At 37.5% G+C, this 20055-nt stretch overlaps 1 protein-coding gene across 2 annotated transcripts in view; it reads right to left on the bottom strand.

Moving 5' to 3' along the window:
• Positions 1-14870: 14870 nt before the first annotated feature.
• LOC145693949 (F-box only protein 39-like) overlaps positions 14871-20055 on the bottom strand; it is a 68738-nt gene continuing 63553 nt past the window's right edge. Inside the window, exon 5 of one of the 2 annotated variants that reach the window (XM_081770107.1) lies at positions 14871-15536. In XM_081770107.1, the coding sequence (XP_081626233.1) occupies positions 15202-15536 (335 nt within the window). In that variant the 3' untranslated portion in view covers positions 14871-15201. The remainder of the gene's footprint in view (positions 15537-20055) is intronic. The other variant, XM_081770106.1, reaches the window with a different exon arrangement.

The raw sequence follows: 20055 nt of genomic DNA, 5'->3' as shown, positions 1-20055 counted from the left end.
GCATACAGTAAAAGAGTCAGTGAAATGATGGTGAAACCGATCATCGATATATCATATATAATAATTATCAAAACTTTATATGTAAATGTCTTTGTTGAAATCGAAAGATTTAGTAGACTAATTTGTTTAGTTTTAATGGTGTTATCCGTTCATGGCTCATTCAAAGAGGGTCAAAATCCATTGCTTTTTCAGAACCATCCGCGGAACCATAGCTATATACGAGAAATCAATTCAAGGGGTTTGTTGTTATGGTTTCTGTCAGGGAAACCACGCTTCCAGTGTTACATCTTCAAAATATCATGTTGATTTAGAGGCTCCACTAATATCCACTTACATAGGGGCCAACTCACTAATTACGAGGCCCTCCTACATTGAGACTCCGATTATATTTGTTCCGACATTGTCTGTGACGTCATCAATACACGCTTTTCTGCTCCGAGGAAGATTTACAGTTTACCCAACAGAGCGTTCACCTGCCGGGAGAATCTGGTATAAGAATAAAGAAGTGTTATCAACCGATTATCCATTTAGTCGAACTTTATGTACTAAGCAAAGGCTTTTTACTATGTTACACATTCCTGTTTCTTGAGTAATATGATTGGCAAAATCTTGGTTTTATTATTTTTTCAATTTGCAACCTACTTAGGTGAGTGCATCAAACACTGGCCGGCGAACGCAAAATAAAATCACGAGTACGAGTGGGAGTTCTGCTTCCTAGGGAAGAGGTATTTGTATACAATGATTATTATATTGACTATTGTTGTCATAATAACTTTTTTATTTATCTTACAGAGTTCCCTCATGGCTACTTGGTTAGCACGGTATACTGGGTTCGATTCCCACTAGGAGCTTATATGGTCTAGATCCCGCTTTAAGCTGTAGGTCTATATTTCATTAAGCCTCGTGTTGAATGGAATTTTAAACCAACAAATTTAAACAAACTAATTAATCTACTTACCATATAAACATCAGACGTTAAGTGTAATAAAAATTAAATAATCAAAATGACAATAATTCTGAACTGACTGATTTCCTCAAAGACAAATTGAAAACTAGGGCGACTAGAGGCATCTCACAATATTTGAAAACAAATTATATTTAGCATAGTGAACCATTGTCAGTTGACTGCTGGATGGATGTCTCTCAAACTCTTCTCCCACAATCGTCTATCTTTGGCAATTCTTTTCCACGTTACTTCAGTGCTTCTTGATTTCATCATACCACCTTGAGTACGGACGATTTTTAGGTCTCTACTTGACATCAAATTAAGGATTATTTTTTTCACTTATCACCGTTTATTTTCGCAATATGATCGACTCACTGTCAACCAGCTTTGTTTTCATGATAACGTATCTACAACTCTCGCCATCTTTCTGCCCCTTGTGATTATTTTCCTCTCTCCACACTTATCTCTTTCCGTAATTTACAGACGCTCTTCTTTAATACTAAAAGTGTACGAGCCTTTGGCGTAAGAGATCCTATTCCTACCAGGAGTTTAAGTGGTTCAGATTCCACGTTAAGCTGTAAGTTCACGTCTCATATAGCCTCACAGCTGAAAGGGACCCTAAACTGAAAGTCAAATTTAATACTACAAATTATTTATATACTGTATTGTTTGTCTTTTACACGTCCTTCCCATCAGTGTTTCTTCCAGACATTTTTTGAATGGGGAAAGTGTCCCCGAGCTCTGAGAATGCCCCCAAAGGAGACCAAAATAATACGTCAACAATATAATAATAGAATAAATAGAATAGTACTATCTGAAAATATGTGCTCCTCCGAATACTGTGTGTAGCTCCCCGGAACATTTTTTTCTTAAAGAAACACTGCTTCCCATTAGCACATGCATCAAAATTTGCCATTTATGGGTGCGAATAAAGAGCATTGAAAAAAATTGGATTGGTTGAATTTATTGTCCTGTTTCAGTGCCGAGGCTATAATGGGACGTGGACCTATAATTTAATGTGTAATTAGAAACCACCGTATTGGGTTCAAATTTCAAGGTTCTTTCACCGGGAATCGAACTCGGATCCACGTGCATCAAAGACAAGTCCGCTAGCTGCTCAGCGGGGAGGGTTTCATTAAAAGAAAGAAAGTAGGTGTTCGAGTTTTTCCCTTTGTTTTTTTTTAAATATTAATGTGGTGCATAATTAAATTGTTTGTGGGTGCGACTTCGGTGCGTGATCCTTGGTTCTACTTCCGATGGAAGAACTAACATTTTCACGTATTCACCAAGCATCATAAGACGATTGTGGAGCTACCTGAATTAGGGGATAGCGATTTCCGGCCCAGAAAGCCAGAAGTAGTGGCACCTTAAAAAGCCAGTATACTGGTCAGTATAGTACAATGCATCAACCAGTTGAAAGTGTATCATTTCACTAGCAATTGTCTTTCACGCGCTGTAGCGCTAGAGAAAATAAAATGAAATGAGATATTTAGTTTTACGTTCCATGATTATGCACCGAGGCTAAGGAAGACGGTGATGATGAGAAATGAATAAATGCTTGAAACGAAGAACGTGAGAGGAAACGAGAGAACCCTGAGAAAACCCACGCACACAGTGTTTGTCCACCACAAAACTCACTTGGTGCGAGCTGGGATCGAAGCAGGGATCCTACGCAATATAGGTGACCGCTCTACCACCGAGTCACCGCGGCCCCTGTAGCACCAGAGAGTTTAGTTTAGCACTCCCTTCTATCTGTTAGATCAATGGTTCCCAAACTTTTTTGATTGATGGCACATTTTACTGAACACCTACATCCTACAACATCGAGACACATTAAATTGACTTTTCTATTATTATTAATGCAGATTATAATAGTGTAATTAGTGTAGATTATAATAGTTTCTATGAAGTAATGTCTCTGTATTATTGAGCATTGTTACTGCCGCTGGAGGCCAAGGGCGCCGATTTCTCTGTAACTTTCGGGGGCCCATTCATTAAAAATATATATAACAATACATATAACAATAAAAATACCTATAAAAAGTTCATATTCATAAAAATACATGGGGCCCACATGAGCTTTGGGGGGGTCCCTCGGCGCCCCCAGGATCGTCGCCCTTGCTGAAGACGTTGACAAGTAGCCTAGATCTATATCAAAATTAATTTTAACTAATTATTAAATACTTCATGATTTTAACATTCTAAAATTTTGCGATACACCCTAAGGACTGCGCGACAAATAGGTTGGAAACCACTGTGTTATATAATTTTTATCAGTACGTAATTGAAATGTAACTAAAGAGCATTGAAAAGAATGTGACGTCTCAGTTTACTGTCTTCCTGCAATTCTTATTACCTTCACGTACTGAAATAAGATACCGGTACTAAACGTGAAGGACACTGACAGGCCTTATGGTTAATATTTCAACTGGTGACGTATATTAATAATGCAAGACAATGCATATCATCACTATGCATATACACTGCATAATGTTACATTAGTTTCTACGGGTGGATCATTTCAGTAGCGTAGCCAGGATGTGTGTTTGGGGGGGGCCCAAGTGCTGTTATAGGTACATATAGAAAAATTACAAACAAGAAAATATATAAACATAAAAATATATAAAAAATTACAAACATCAAAGTACCAAAGTACATTGTCGGACCTCTTTGGGGGGGGGCGGCCCCTCCGGCCCCCCCCTTCCCTACGCCACTGGATCATTTGTCTTGAATTTCTAGCGGGAGCTCATGTGACTCGGATTCCACGCTAAGTTGTAGTTACAAGTCTCATATAGCCTTCCTGCTGAAAGGGATGCTAAACTCTAATCCGTCCATCTATCCATTTATCTTGAAACGCCGCTGTAACTTTTAAACTACAGTACAACCCCTCAAATCCGAACCCCGGAAATCCGAAAACCCGGCAAATCCGAACACGTTCTCAGGAGAAAAAAAAATAACTACAGCTGGAAAATAAAAGAAAAAAAAGATTTAATCACACAAATTTAGTTTTTTAAGGGTTTTAACATTTTTAGACTTAATGCTTATTCAAAATCATTATCTAATTATATTCTTACAAGAAGACAGTTATATATGTGCGACAATCATTTTGGACATGAGTGTACACCCGCCAGTCAAGGTCACTGCCCTTTCGACCACTGGGCCACCCTGTCTAACCTCAGTCGTTGTTTTACCGCCAATTCAGTGACGAAATAAGTACGTAATATTATTTCCCGGGTAATCCGAATCCCCCGAAATCCGAACAGGCTTCAGCCCCAATTAGTTCGGATTTGAGGGGTTGTACTGTAATGCATAAATATGTTCATATTTAGCACATGCGTATATCGACAGGGGGGCCGTGTTTGACATATTCTGCAGTACCTAAAGATTAAGCATATTGCTAACCCAACATAAAGTTGTAAATTTATTTCTTCATGTGGCATTACACCAGACTATACGAGGGAGGATCAGAAACTAAGATTACAATGCCGATATTCCTGGAGTTTCGCGTGTTATAGAGGAATGAGGAATGAGCGGTAATTTTAATACATGGAGTTAGCAACTATGGAGAGTTTCAGCCATCCGCCACTTACGGCGCTAGTTGTAGGTAAACACCAAGGATGTTATAAATAGAGGATCTGTCCATATGTATCTTCATCCTATTGAATAGGTGAAGCCAAAAAGCAACCGAGCATCGGCACGTCTGATTGGGTATTCTCGTTTCTGCCATCGTCTGATTGGCTGGCTACTTTCGTTTCCGCCATGATTGTTGGCTCAAAACATTGCGATCCTATTAGGCGGAGTGAGCAGAGTAGGGGTGGCGAAACTGTGACGTATGGCTTCAAGATTTTGTTGTAAGGGCAGATTCTCTATTTTATAAGCTCCTTGGTAAACACAAATAGCGATTCGTTTGGAAAACTGGTGTCACGAAGAAGTCCGCTTAGTTGTTCGATTTCTGTGGGGGAGACATGTAACCGCAGCTGGTAGAGGTTTACGGAGAGACTGTAATGTCTCGTCAGCATGTTGCGGAATGGTGTCGAAAATTTGCGACTGTTCAGAGAAAACGTCAGTGACGAGGAGACCAGTGGCAGCTCTATTACGGCATCAAAAGATCTGAACAGAGCTCGCGTGGAGGAGCAGATTGAGGACAACAGGAGAATCATGTTACGGTATCTGATAGCAGAATTTGGAATGTCGTTCGGAAGCGTTTGCTTCCTTTAGGCCATCGATTCGCTTCAAATGAGGAGGTGAAACATTTCGTGACAACGTGGCTGAACACGCAAGAACAAGATTTTACCAAGAAGGAATCTTCAAACTCATGCGAAAAGTGTAATAACCGATATGGAGACTAAAACTAACGCAATGTTTGTAGTATCAGTAAGGAGACTCCGTAATCTAATGGTTAAAGCGTTGGATTCATTCCTGGGTTCGATTCCCGGCCGGTGCTTCCCAACTTTCGGCATCCACCCAGCGTCGTGAGGCAAATGAGGCAGTCACATGAATAAAAGACGTGACGGCTACTAGGTCCACAAAGCTCCTGATGTGTCTGTTAGAGACGGGGCGACGCAGGGCACTGACCACGTGCTCGTCAATAGGTTGGACGTAGTTCAGCCAGTCGCTAACAGATGGCGCTGGAGCGGCTCAGGCATGACAGTGGTTTTTATGTACTATCTATTGGCTAAATTGGTTGTATGGAATAATGTATACATGTTTCACTGGAAGCTTTGTAATCTTACTTTTCGATCACTCTTCGTATATGTTTTCAATCTACATACGGGGCCGCGGTGGCTCAGTGGTAGAGCGTTCACCTCTGGTGCTAGGGGTCTCAGGTTCAAACCCTGCTCCCGCCAAGTGAACTTTGTGGTGGACAAACACCGTGTGCGTGGGTTTTCTCGGGGTTCTCCCGTTTCCTCCCACTTTCTTCATTCCACCATTTCATTCATTACTCATTATCACCATCTCCTTTAGCCTAACCGGCATAACCGTGGGACGTAAAACTCAAAATTTCATTTCATTCATTTCAATCTACATACTGAACTACAACTTACAACATCACACATATTATTTATTGTTCCCTACTAAGGTTACAGTACCACAAACATCCAAATTTCGGAGGCCTCTACCTCTACCAAGGGCGCCGATTTCTCTGTAACTTGGGGGGGGGCATTCATTAAAAAATACATATAACAAGAGAAAATAGATATAAAATACATATACGTACAAATACAGGGTAGCCCACATGAACTTTGGGGGCCCCGAGCCCCCCGGCCCTCCCAAGATCGGCGCCCTTGGCCTCTGCAACACTAATAGTGCAAGTGAGACGGAGAAGCTAATCCAAAGTGCTTTAGTGTAGAATATTATGATCCAGATGTGACGCATTTCAGATAAATAGGAACAAAATTACAGGGAATTTATTTTTTTAAAAGGTCTTATTTTGAAAAACTGCTTAGGATAAGTATCTAAGTACATACAAGGCCAACAATAGACACAAAGAACATAATCAATATTGTCGTTTCAATGCAAATGGCAAAACCTTCAAACTGTTCTGGAGATAATAAATATTGATAAAGTTTGCAACACTACTTAAAATAATGTAATTGACGATGTAATTCAAGCTATTCCCAAAATTAGCTCAGTAAATACAAATAGGGTGTAATCATGAAAGTAAAGATTTTCAAACTCGAAATTAAATGAACAAATTCAAAGTTATTCATTGCGAGTATGTTTTTTTAAAGACGCACTTTTTTATATTGATATAGTAATCAGTGATAACTGAATTTTATAATAATCTAAATTGTAAAAATGGATGGATGAATGCGTGTATGTATATTCCAGTAAGACGACTCTAAAATGCCTGAAACAGTTCCAATCACACTGGATATGTATATAACTTACAATCTCAAAAAAAAAAAAAAAAAAAAACTGTGGGGGTAAAACAACCCTAGGACTAGGGGTAGGAAGAGGATAACTTGTAAAAATAATTGTAAACGGCCGATATTTATGTTGAATCCATAGTTTTATGGGCAACTAAAATGAATACTGATACTTCCGATGCTGTATAAGTTCAAGTTCAACCCCAAGCGGCATGGAAGTGAGAGGGGGTAAAAACGTATCCTTAAGACCATATTACCACGTTAAATGAATCTTGTAGCTGTCATTTTAAAAAATCTTGAAACCCTACCATATTTTACCATTTAAACATAGTCTTGAAAGGGACACACATTTCTTCCATCTTGCAAGGAGTTGAACAATGTGCAACTTGCTGGGACGTCTTGCTTGCTACCTGCTATCGCCCTCCCGCTGACATAAAGGAAAACCCAGTTTCGCCGCTTCCGAAACAACGGATTCTTTTGGACAGGGGGGGAGGAAGTGCACCAAAATACACGTTTTTAATGAGGAGGTTCACTGTTTGTGCACTAGAGTGCAGTGCTGCATGTGTGGAAACACCTTTCTTGCTTTCAAGAAGTTGTAACATCTAAACATCGGGTTGCAAGGCTTTCCTTATGACAGCTACAAGATTCATTTAACGTGGCAATGTGGTCTAAGTGGGAAAATGGGGTTCAAATATACCTTTTAAATATTTTCCATAAGTGGGATCTTCCCGTACGAAAACCGGGCATTTCAGCCAATAATAATAATAATAATAATAATAATAATAATAATAATAATAATAATAATAATAATAATAATAATAATAATAATAATAATAAGAAGAAGAAGAAGAAGAAGAAGAAGAAGAAGAAGAAGAATATAGCTGAAAAAGATTAGTAGATAAATGGGTTACTCTTGGAAAACTATATTATAAAATATGACTTTTGTGAATATTTCGACTTTCTAATTCATTACATACTTCCTTTTTGCGGTCTTTTATCTTCTCTTTGCATGCTCCCAACTTGGCATTTGCCTATTCCCCCACCTCCACAGTTAGTTGTGACTCTGATATCAGTGGCGTTTGAAACAATTTTATTGATAGATATGATATTTTAGCATTTACCCATTGTGCACTTTATGTCCTTAGAATATGGTTCCTAAATAAATAAAGTTAGCTGATGTTTGCTCTCTTTGAACACTACTAATATTACTGAAAAGCATACTTCATGATGACAGGATATGAAGTATTAGATAATAAAAGGTTATCTTCTAAGGAAGAATGTTTCTGGTTTATTACGCATTTAGAAAAAGAATTTTACGGATCATTATACGTATGTTACGAATTTTCCATCTGAGCAAAATCAATTACCTTTTCATCATTTCCTTCCTGTAAAGTAAATAATATATTTATTCACTGTCTAACAGTCTGCCAACAATGGAACAAGATGACCTTCGTAATGATGATGTAACAAGGGAAATTTCTTTTCATCACGAATAGAGTTTCACATGAGCGATATTAGTTTTTTTAACTTCTGCTGATCTGTTCGTGTGTATCTAAGATTCAGTAATGTCTCCCCAAACCATATATTTAAAAAGTATTATGCGCCTGCTTTTACAAAACAAAATTGCTTCCCTAATCCGTCTCCCATCAATTTTCAGGAATTTACCAAAATTCGTTTCTATAACCCTCTCTGCCCAAGTGTCGGTCCATCCGACTGTCCAGGAAACGTAGAATATGAGGAAATACGAGGGGAAATTGTAAAGTTTTAATAACCACCAGGAAGTTATTAAGATATTATGATGAAATTTCATCAGTGTTATGTTGGGTCTTATGTGCATGATGTGAAGGAAATTAGTTTTTTTTTTTTTTTTTTTTTTTTTTTTTTTTACAGGATGTGTCAAAATTGGTCAAAGTACAAGATGGATATGATTGAGGCTCCAGTGTGCGAGATGAAGGCTGTGTATGACGATGATTGTTCATCTTATGTAGTAGCGTACGCAGGAATTTTTTTCGGGAGGGTTCCAAACTCAATATGAGGGTATTTTATATTAAAATTCCCAAAATTGCCCCGAAAATTAGGCTAAATTTACACAAAAGTCGAAATTTCGGAGGGGGAGTCCGGACCCCCAGGACCTACCACCCCCTGCGTACGTCCCTGATTTTATGGCACCATTGTTAAGTGGAAAAGGAAATTCCAAACTGGTGGGAAAGGAAACTCCTCATAAACGACCCAAGACCTTGAAGATCATCCCTGACGGACGATGCGGCCACTGTGAAGAAAGTGGAGTGTTTAATCCTCGAAGACAGACGTATAATCATCCAAACGATTATGAATGAGACTGGTCTCAGGTTAGTTTTGTAAATAATAATAAAAAAAAAAAAGTTCGTATTTTTTCAGAAATTACGTTTTTTTTTAGAAAAGGAAATATTGCCACTCGTTTTTTTCAAATATCATTTGTAATGTATCTTACGTCTATTTAAGTATGAAATATTTTTATGTATGTGTGATTACTGTAAACATAAATTAAACGCTAGATACTGATACGGTGCACATATTTTACAATTTATATGAGTAGCATACTTACTAACAATTCGGGTTTCAGCAGTGTTTTATCAATATCAACTAAGAAATAAAAGTAGAAATGAAAATTTGTTTTTTCGTGAAAGCAGGCCTTTAATAAGTACGAAAATAATATCACGAACAGTATTAAATGCAAATAACATTTAGAGGGCACGGTGGCTCAGTGGTAGAACGTTCATCTCCCTGGTTGGGATCCCTGGTTCGATCCCAGCTCGCGCCGTGCGGACTTTGTTGTTGACAAACGCCGTGCTCGTGGGTTTTCTCGGGGTTCTCCCATTTCCTCCCACTTTCTTCATTCCTCCATTTCATTCATTTCTCATAATCACTGTCTCCTTTAGTCTACCCAGCATAACCGTGGGACGTAAAACTCAAAGATTTCATTTCATTTTTTCCATTTGTAAATAATTTGTCTAAAAGTAAAAACTAATACTAATTTGCCTACTAGTATTGTTCTAAATATCATATATAAATAATTTGTCGATTAGATGTAGGATATGCAGGACCGGCTCTACTATATGTGCAACAAGTGCATTTCCATGGGGCGGCAATATCTGTCATATTGTAGTAAGTATTTAAGCCTGTCTGAGTGCAAGTGCATTTTCCCTTCCCTTCGTTGTTCATTCTGGAGTAGCATACTTAAAATAGTGACTTTTAAGATTTGTTCTTTCTGGAGAAAGGGGAGGCGGCAAATTATGCCATTGCACGGAGCGACAAATTGCCTAGGATCGGCCCTGATGATATGTATATAAACGCGTTCATACACAAGACATGAATATAGGATGACATAATTTGAAGTAATGCAGGGTGTTTCGAAATGAATATTAGGGTTTTGAGTATCTATTACAATTAACTCACAATTATTATAAAATGAAAAAGCAACTCAAACACTTTTGTACGCACGCATGCACGTGCATTGTTTCCTGTCTACCGTTGGAAAGTGCTAGTACCAAAGATGGAGACTAGAGAACAGGAAGCTTTTTGCTTTAATTTTGCAAAGACAGCATCTGTAGTTACAGTGCAACCGTCTGTGTGAAGAATTTTAAGGAGGACTTACAACTATGTCCTTATCGTTTGCAATTTGCTAAAGGTCTAAAGCCTACAGACTGCGGTTTACGTGACAATTTCGCAAACGAAATATTGTTGCATGACAATGAAGATTTTCTGGATCGTGTCGTCTTCAGTGATAAATCGACATTTCATCTAATTGCTAATATGAACACGTATAATGTTCGCATCTGGCGGTCCGCAAATCCTCAGGAGATGCTACAGTTAAAACGAGACTACCCTAAATTCAATGTGTTTTGTACCATATGGTGAAAGTTTATGGGCCTTTCTCGCCTATCGACTCGATATGTGTCGTGTGACGAATGAAGCTGACAACGAACACTTGTAGCGAAAACTGTTTGAGGTGCTCTTTTACTTGATGTATTGCTTATAATTGTACGTGAAATGTAGGTAATAAGTACTACGAAGACTTAAAACCCCGACGTTCATTTTGAAACACCCTGCATTTCTCAGCAATAGTATTGGAACTAAGATGTAAAAAGGAGAGAAAATTTCCTTATAAAGTTATTGTTTACAAGAACGATATTATTATTAGTCGAGACTATAACTACTACAACACGAGTTACTAGTCAAAAAATTGTAAATCAAATGTAAATACAATAACCCTTTTGGACCCAGGTGGCCAAAGTGGCACACACGGGCGTGCCATTTTTTAAACCCGCATTTTTTTTTTTTTTGCCAAATATGATTGGACCATAGTTCATCATATTCGTTTCTTTTTCTTCCGGATGTCGAATTTCCTTCTCAAATTTCACCGCAGTCAAAAATTCGAGAATTTTCGAATTTCGAATTTTCTTTATTTTTTTCCCCTGTAGCCTTAATACTCATCAGGTACATACCTCGCATGGATACGTAATTGTTGACATCAATTGGACGGGCACGCACGCAGTGCTGCTAACTAGAGAAATTAAAATTTTCCTAAATTTGGGCAAAAATTCGAAATTTTTGTTTATAAATCCGTACCTTTACGTCCGAGTGCAAGTCAACTTACATCAGTCGAACATTTGTCCTTAATGAACAAACACGGGTACAGATCGTTACAATGAAGTATTAAAGTGCGCACGAAAAATTCGGATTTATGTTCTAACCCTTGATTTTTCTACTTTCTTTCCACTCTTCTGTTTACCGTAATATACTTTTGGTAATTAGAAGCTTCGTTCCTTAAATATCGTCATGATACTTGTAGGACATATTAGTGGTGTACCAATATTTAAGATAGTTAGTGTCTGTCTAGTAGCAGTGTTGCCAGCTACAGAAAATTTTAAATCCAGATTTTAGGGAGAAATTTTGGGAAAATTATCAGATTTTTCTCTATTATTTGACTCTCTTGTTGGCTACATCGGAACAAACGTATCAGTATCTGAAAGTCTCGTCTTCGCCCTACACAACGCACTATAGAAAGTTTCAATAGGATAATTAGGAAAAGTACAGTTGAGGTTTGCATTAGAACTTGTTCTCTAAGTGTAAAGATAACTGAATTTTTAGGTAGAATATTTTTAATGACATGCTTACTTTATTAGATATCGCCACGATACTTGTAGGATATATTAGAGGGATACCAAAGCTTATTTTAAGTTTATTATATATATATATGTGTGTGTGTGTGTGTCTGCTAACAGTGTTGCCAGATACAGAAAATTGTAATTCTCTATTTTAGGGGAAATTTTGAAAAATCCCTTTTTTAATATTATTTTCCACTTATTGGGTACATTCGAACAAACGTACCATTGTCTGAAAGCCTCGTCTTTAGCCTACACAACGCACCATAAAAAGTTTCAGTAGAATAATTAGGGGAAGTACAGTTGAGGTTTATAATAAACCATGTTCTGTAAATGGTAACAAAATGATGAATTTCTGAGGTAGAATGAGATTTTTTTTTAAACATTTCATACATACTTTGTTAGATATCACCATGATACTTGTGGGATATATTCTTGGGGTACCAAGATTTTATTTTCAGATAGTTTGCGTCTGTCTGATGGCAGTGTTTGCAGCCAAAACAATTAATTCCCGATTTTAGATGAAAAATTCGGAATTATTTCCCCTCTATTATTTCCCTCTTACTGGCTGCATTGGAACAAACATACCACTACCTGAAAGTCTCCTGTTTGACCTACAGAACGTACCATAAAAAGTTTCAATAGGATAATTAGAGAAGCTGCAGGCTCCACATATCTGTTGATTTTTGCTTCTGATGCGTAAAAAGTGTCAAACTTTCATGTGTATGATGACAGAGATTTTTTCTTTCTCTCTTTGAATGGAAGCCATCCACTTATGATTTTCACTGTACCTCGTCAACATACCAAAGATTTTTTTAGCTGACTTGGACCCATATGTCAACAGTGGTACAAAAAATCTTGAAATTCGGTTAGGGAATTTTTTGTAAATTTTCACCCCTACATTTCCCTCAATAATTTCCCACCCGTTGGCAACACTGCAATGTAACTTACACCAAAAACTAACCACATCACGCCTTAATCATATCAATCGGGTAAATGGTTTTTGAGCAATAAGTCACTAACTGAAAATGTAAGAAAACGCAAAAAATGACCTGGGTTCGAAAGGGATAATCACACAATTTTGCTCGTTTAAGTACAAAGAAGCAAACGATGAGGACTTCTACTCAAGTTCTGTTGATTATTTCAATAATCTGCAACATAAATCAATAGTTGCCAGAAAAAAACAGACATTTGAAAAAAAACATGAAAAAGAACAATGTTTTTATTGAAAAAAAACTTCAAAGAAAAAAAAACCGTTTTTTTTACAACACTAGTTGTGGTAGTGTGTAGAAAATTATCAATGACGAACTTCACATATCTAAGGTATCTGCGCACTGGGTTCTTCGTTTGCTGACACACTATAGAGGCACCAGCTCATTCATCTCAAGTTGCTGTCGACAAAAGCAGGGGCGTGTGGCTTTCAGGTATTGCAGCATCCACCTTATTCTCGCAACCTCACACCCAGTGATTTTTTCTTGTTTCCCCAAATGAAGAATCCGTTGCGTGGTCGCCATTTTGACACCACAGATAACATCATTCAGTGGTTTAAAGCACAATATGCAGACTTCTATAATGACAGTATTCGTAAAGTGAAGGAACGCTGGGAGAAATGGGTAAATCTGGATGGTGACGACATAGAGAGAGGTTAACAACTACAAATCAAAACAATCTCTGTATCCTGATTCCTTTTACTATGACTTAAAACATTACGATACCCCCTCGTATTTGATGGATCACCATCAATTTTGACCACAACGTAGAGATTCAACGTTCAGAACTGCGTTCGTTGATGGAGGTGATATTTAAACCGGAAGTGGTAGAAATAAACAATTCCGGTTTTAACGTTGTTCGCTATAGAGCAAAAATGGCGATAGATGGCAAGAACCGGTTTTCTGTAATTGATTAAGTGTTCAAAGAATACATTATATCTCTTTCCTTAACTCTCCACTACAACTTCCGGTTTTAGTATTGATCTACCATAGACCAAAGACTATAAGAGCCAACGAGAAACTGTTTATTTATTTATTTATTTATTTTGCATCAATTTAGCTTTTTAACAATAGCTACCATCTTCTCTCTTAACCTTTTATTCAAATCGGCAGTGGTAGAAATAGTACCGTTTCCGGTTTTAATGTTAAGCACTATCAGGCCCGTATCCAAAGGGCGTCTAAGGGGGCCGGGCCCCACCTAAATTTTGGCTGCCCCCTTAAAATTTTCACGGTAGGCTGGCAAATGAACTACGTATAATTTGGTGATGAACTATAATATGGTTGGATCGCCCTCCCCCCCTAACTTCAGCCGGGGCCCTCCTACAATTTTGGGCTGGCTACAGGCCTGAGCACTATAGAGCATGAATGGTAATAGATAGTGTGAAGTTGTTTCCTACAACCAATTAAGCAACCCAAGGATACGTTTCTTCTGTATCCTTAACTCTCCGCTAAAACCGGAAGAAATAGAAATGCATTAGAACTTTCGTTTTCAATACTGATCTATATAGAGTAAAAACGATCAGAGACAGTGACAAGGTTTCTTGAAATCGATTTAGCATTCTAAGAATAGGTTCTAAGAATGGGGTTACAAAGGATGTATTACTGTTTCGGCAACTTGTCATTGCCTTCATCAGACTTATTATGAAGATACGATCTAAAGCTACTGCTTACATCTCCTAAAAAAAAAATGAAAGAAGTCTACTTATAACATCTATCTGATACTTCGTTTCCTTTTTTACACTTCAACTTTTAATTACAATCGAAACCCGTATTGTCGAAACTGCAACACAAGTTATCAATATGAGATATTTGTTTGGATTAGAGTTTTGTTTCTACGAAGTTATAAATTAGACCCAAAGTCAGAATGAGTTGCACATAAATGAAATTAATTTATTAGCAATTAATTGTTACCTAAATACTTAACTGCAATAAAAATGAGAATATAAATTTTAGATACTTTCTATTTTGTGTCAAATTAAGCCGCGTAAGTACGGATTACATTTTTCGAGACATCGAAATAACATCGTTACAACCGTACAATAGTGTATTGCTTTTAAATTAAATAATTTCATCCTTTTTATCTTACACAATATACGTTCAAAATCTGGAATAAGTAATTAATATAAAATATACTCAAAATTTTACTCTTTTCGATGTGTCTTCGTCTTTCATCCGAAACAGATTAATCATTTCTTTCCGAACGTTTCTGAATACTTGCCACTTGCAGTATATGATCTGTTGTAGCATAAGTCTTACTCCGTTGGCGGCTGATCTGGTGCATCTGCCTCTCCTTCTGCGGATGGTTCACTCTCTGCCTCTCCTTCTGCAGAGGGTTCACTCTCTGCCTCTCCTTCCGCGGATGGTTCACTCTCTGCTTCTGCACCTTCTGGTTGGGCCTCTTGTTCAGTTTGACCCTCAGGTAATTCATTTTGATCTTTGTAGCGACGTAGGATTGCTCCCCAGGTAGTAAGTAAGAAATCCACTTTCTCCTTTCTCATTCTTGGGGTGAAATGTTCAGAGTATTTGTCTATTTTCTCGACCCATTTCTCGTCAGAATATTGTAACCTTAGGTGCAATGTTGTCAAATCTGGAATAAGCAAGTAAATTATCTATTACCATTTACCTGGACGCACAACATAAGTGAATGAAGACTGTCTTTTACAATAAGGTGTAGATGTAGATGGCCAGCCCCCATTCACCATACTCTTACAAAAATTATCCACCTCCCGTCCAACCCTCTCCTCTCCCAGCCCCTTTATTAATGGCAACGTTGCATTTCCATTTAACATTGGGCGCACAAATAGTGTACAGCCTAAACGGCTCGTCCGATTTAAAAAATTCCTTCACTTTAGATTGAAAACATCATATTTGGAGACGGTTTTCACTCTTACATTTTGTTGTAACTCTGACAATAACAGAATTACCCTATGTGAGGGGCTTTTGAGACACCCTATATATAACTTATTTTTAGCCTTCAGAAATCACTGTATTCACTCTCTGTTTCTGAGATTAAGGAAAATTCCAACGAACTACCTTTCATTTTATAATTATTTCACAAATTCAACGTAAATTCATTCTTGAAGCGGTACAATGTTAAAATTTAACTATCTTATTGAAGTGATATTGCACTGTACCTTACAAGGGCACTGTACCTTACGAAGGCTATTTGCGCTACTGAACAATAACAATTACGACAGACGATACAAGTAAGTGTAATATAATAAGTGGGCTTAGAACTATGTTGCCCAAAGCAATAAATGTACGTACTGTACAATACGAATCAAAAAACCTGCAACATGAAAGTTTAAGTTCATTGTGAAACTACGCCAACAACATAGGCAACCAACCTAACGTCTTTGTGGCACTAATCACGCCAGGATAACCTTCGGCTTCGCCCCCCTGCACACTTCGTTTGGAGCAAGAAATGCATAGACCACGTGACTACAAACCACAAATTTCTCACAAGATGGAGTAATAGATTGAGGTTCTTCTCATTTCTCTTCTCATTTTACATCCTCAGTTTTAAAGAGAGAGAAAGAGAAAAAGGTCAACGTGATAAAAACTAAATAAAGAGGAATATGCGAAATATAAAGGAAAAGAAAACGTGCGCATATATTGACAAATGACACATGCACTTCAAAGGAGACCATCTCAAATTTTGTTATGAACCATATATAATAACTGTGAGAATCAGCAAACCACAAAGACATAATTACACACCGTAAGTGTTATACAACACATATTTATTTAAACAAATAAAAATGCTTGCAGAAAGCTGAAAATGTCTTTAAAATCTCAACCATAACTAAAACAAGAGATTACTTCTCTATTGTTTTTCTTCGTAGCATCCATCTACATGGAGAAATGGGAAAGAGATAACATCTTAAGAGATTCGCACGTATACAATATCGGAAACTGCTAAATGGAAAAAAGTACCGTCTTTGGCTGGGATTCGAACCCAGAACCATACTGTTAGAAATCCAACACTCTACTAATGTAGCTAGTCTGACAGTAATACCCTGTTCCTCCATCATTACCTATGAAAGATGGAATGGAGTCTGCAGAAAACTACGTCTAACATGTCCACGACAGACCGCCTATGACCTATGTCTAATTGGTACTTAAAAAAGCTAGTTCTACACGTGCATAGAAAAGTAAAATCAAATGAGTAGTTAGTACACATCACTTTGTCTGTCTCACTCTATCTTTGACTATAGAAATAGAGGAAGAAGAAAAAAAATATAGAGGTGAGAACACAGGAAGAACAAGCAAAAATATAAGTTGCAGGAAAATGAATATCAAGGAGAGAGAGAGAGACATAGAGACAGAGAGAAAAATAGAGGGAACGGAGCAAATGATTTAATATACATCGGAAAAGAAGATTCACAACTGTGCTATACATTTAATGTATTGAATACTCTGCAGGCCCGTATCCACGGGGGGGGGGGCTAGGGGGGCCGCCCCCCTAAACTTTGGCTGGCCCCAATAAAGGTTTCACGATAGGCTTGCAAATAAACTATAATATGGTGATGAAGTATAATATGATTGGGTCGGGCTCCCCCTAACTTCGGCCCCCCCCTAAATTTGTGGGCTGGCTATGGGCCTGATACTCTGTTTCTTCTAAATTGCTTGCTAGATGACAAATATTAATTTGTAAAAACGTAGCAAATGCCCGCGTTGTCTTGTTTTCTTACTATTTCAGTAATAGTGGAAAACGTGGTTTATGCAACATAATAAATTACTAATTTTCCCACAACAACCATGTAGATGTTGTTGATGATTTTGAGTTTAACGTCCGTTCAGCAGCGAGATTATATGAGACGTTGACCTACTTATTAACGTGGAATCCGAACCATATGAGCTGCTGCCGGGAATCGAAGCAACCATGTACTGTTGGTAAGAAATTTCTAAGCAAAAGAAAAAACTGATCAGCAAAATACATAAAACGATAGTCCTGCAAACTATTACTTAAAGAGAATTTATTGTAAAATCAATACATCCATGTGGCGGTATATAGTCGTAAAGTGATGAAAACTTAATATTAAACTGTCGATCACATTGTTTTACTTATTTGAATTCAATGTCGTATAGATTCGGTTTTAGCTCTAGATTTCAGCGTTCTCACTTCGATTCTTAACTTGTTGGAAATATGCATTAATCGAAATTATAAAAACATACCAAATTTAACTAGCTAAAAGAAGAGAATAACATAAAAATCCGGATTAGAGTACGTCGTCGCCAACATGTGCTTTTATTTCAGGGAGCATAAAGTCGAGAAGATCAACATTTTTTTTACCATTAAATCGGCCTATAATTCGATGGATACCACCTAACCTGTAGTCTCGCATATCCATCCCCAACAGTGAATCGTCACATGACCCATTCGCGCTGAACGGGCCATATATTGTGGATCAAACCGTCTTCCAGATGGGCGATACACACGTGTTGGCCCAAAATTTCCAGTGGAAAATATTTTTTTTCATCTGTAAAGACAACAGTGTCCCAGTGACAAGTAATATTTAGCTCTGCAAACGCCAGTCTATCGACTTTGTGATCTTCTGTCAATCTCTCCTTAACAGCAGCCCGGAAGGACCTTAAGCCTGCGGCCCGAATTCGCCGTCGGACTGTAGTTACATAACCTGGAAAGGCGGTAGACTGTTGCAGTTTTCGGGCACACATGAAAGGCTGTCGACAGCATTGATCAACTAATCGTTGGTCTTGTGTCGGTGAGGACACTCGTGGCCGACCACTTCCAGATTTTCGAGTTAGGCTTCCAGTTTCCTCATATTTTTTCCACCACCTGAACGCTGTTGCACGATGCACGCCTAATCGAGCGCCTGCTTCAGGAACACTCAATCCCGCATGTTCAATTAGAGCGATAACACTCTCGCGTACAGAATGATCATATTGCGCCATCCTTACACACCAAAGTAAAAGTACTAGAACGTCTTTGAATATAGGATAATGCAACATATTGCTATACATGACGTCGTATTATGAAAGGCATGCGTAGAAGAAGTAGATGTGCCTGTAATCAACTGTTGTTGCACGCAAAAATACTCACTCACTGTTAGTAACAAAATATTTTCCATTTTTTTAAATCCAATACATTAGAATATAGTAGCAGTTACTATTTTTTAAGAACATAACTTCCATCGAGTGGTGGGCATAAACAAAAACTCGTAACTATGCAACAGTTAACTTCCATCAAAACCCACGAAGCACTTTACAGATTTAATCTGATTTATTTGTGCAATTTAGATACATATAAGATTACAACTTGTCCGGGAAATTTGTTTATACTCGTCTAAAACAGTTCTATTCTATTATTCGCCACTCGTATACATTATATGACAAACAACAAAACAGAAACAAGTAAAGTGCAACTACTATAGACAATATTTATCAAAACGTACTAGAGGATTAGGATATAGCCGAGCGGTTTAGTAGAGTAGTCTACTACCTCCGCCTTCTCGTGTTCAAACCCACCTGAGGTTTGTGTCTATTCTCTGTTTTTTTTTTTTTCTTGTGCTTTCACAACGAACGTTTTTTCTATAATTCCTATAAGCTATGACTTGCAAACCCTAAAGAAAATACACATGTTTATTGTAATACTCTAATCCGGATTTTTATGTTATTCTCTTCTTTTAGCTAGTTAAATTTCGTATATTTTTATAATTTCGATTAATGCATATTTCCAACAAGTTAAGAATCGAAGTGAGAACGCTGAAATCTAGAGCTAAAACCGAATCTATACGACATTAAATTCAAATAAGTAAAACAATGTGATCGACAGTTTAATATTAAGTTTTCTAATCACTTTACGACTATATACCGACACATGGATGTATTGATTTTACAATAAATTCTCTTTAAGTAATAGTTTGCAGGACTATCGTTTTATGTATTTTGCTGATCATTTTTTTCTTTTGCTTAGTAATTTCTTACCAACAGTACATGGTTGCTTCAATTCCCGGCAGCAGCTCATATGGTTCGGATTCCACGTTAATAAGTAGGTCAACGTCTCATATAATCTCGCTGCTGAACGGACGTTAAACTCAAAATCATCAACAACATCTACATGGTTGTTGTGGGAAAATTAGTAA

The sequence above is a fragment of the Thermobia domestica genome, chromosome 9 (genome assembly GCF_964235325.1).
Source record: "Thermobia domestica chromosome 9, izTheDome1.hap1.1, whole genome shotgun sequence".
Taxonomy (NCBI): domain Eukaryota; kingdom Metazoa; phylum Arthropoda; class Insecta; order Zygentoma; family Lepismatidae; genus Thermobia; species Thermobia domestica.
Note: the sequence above shows the minus strand (reverse complement) of the source record. Positions and strands in the feature narration are given on the sequence as shown.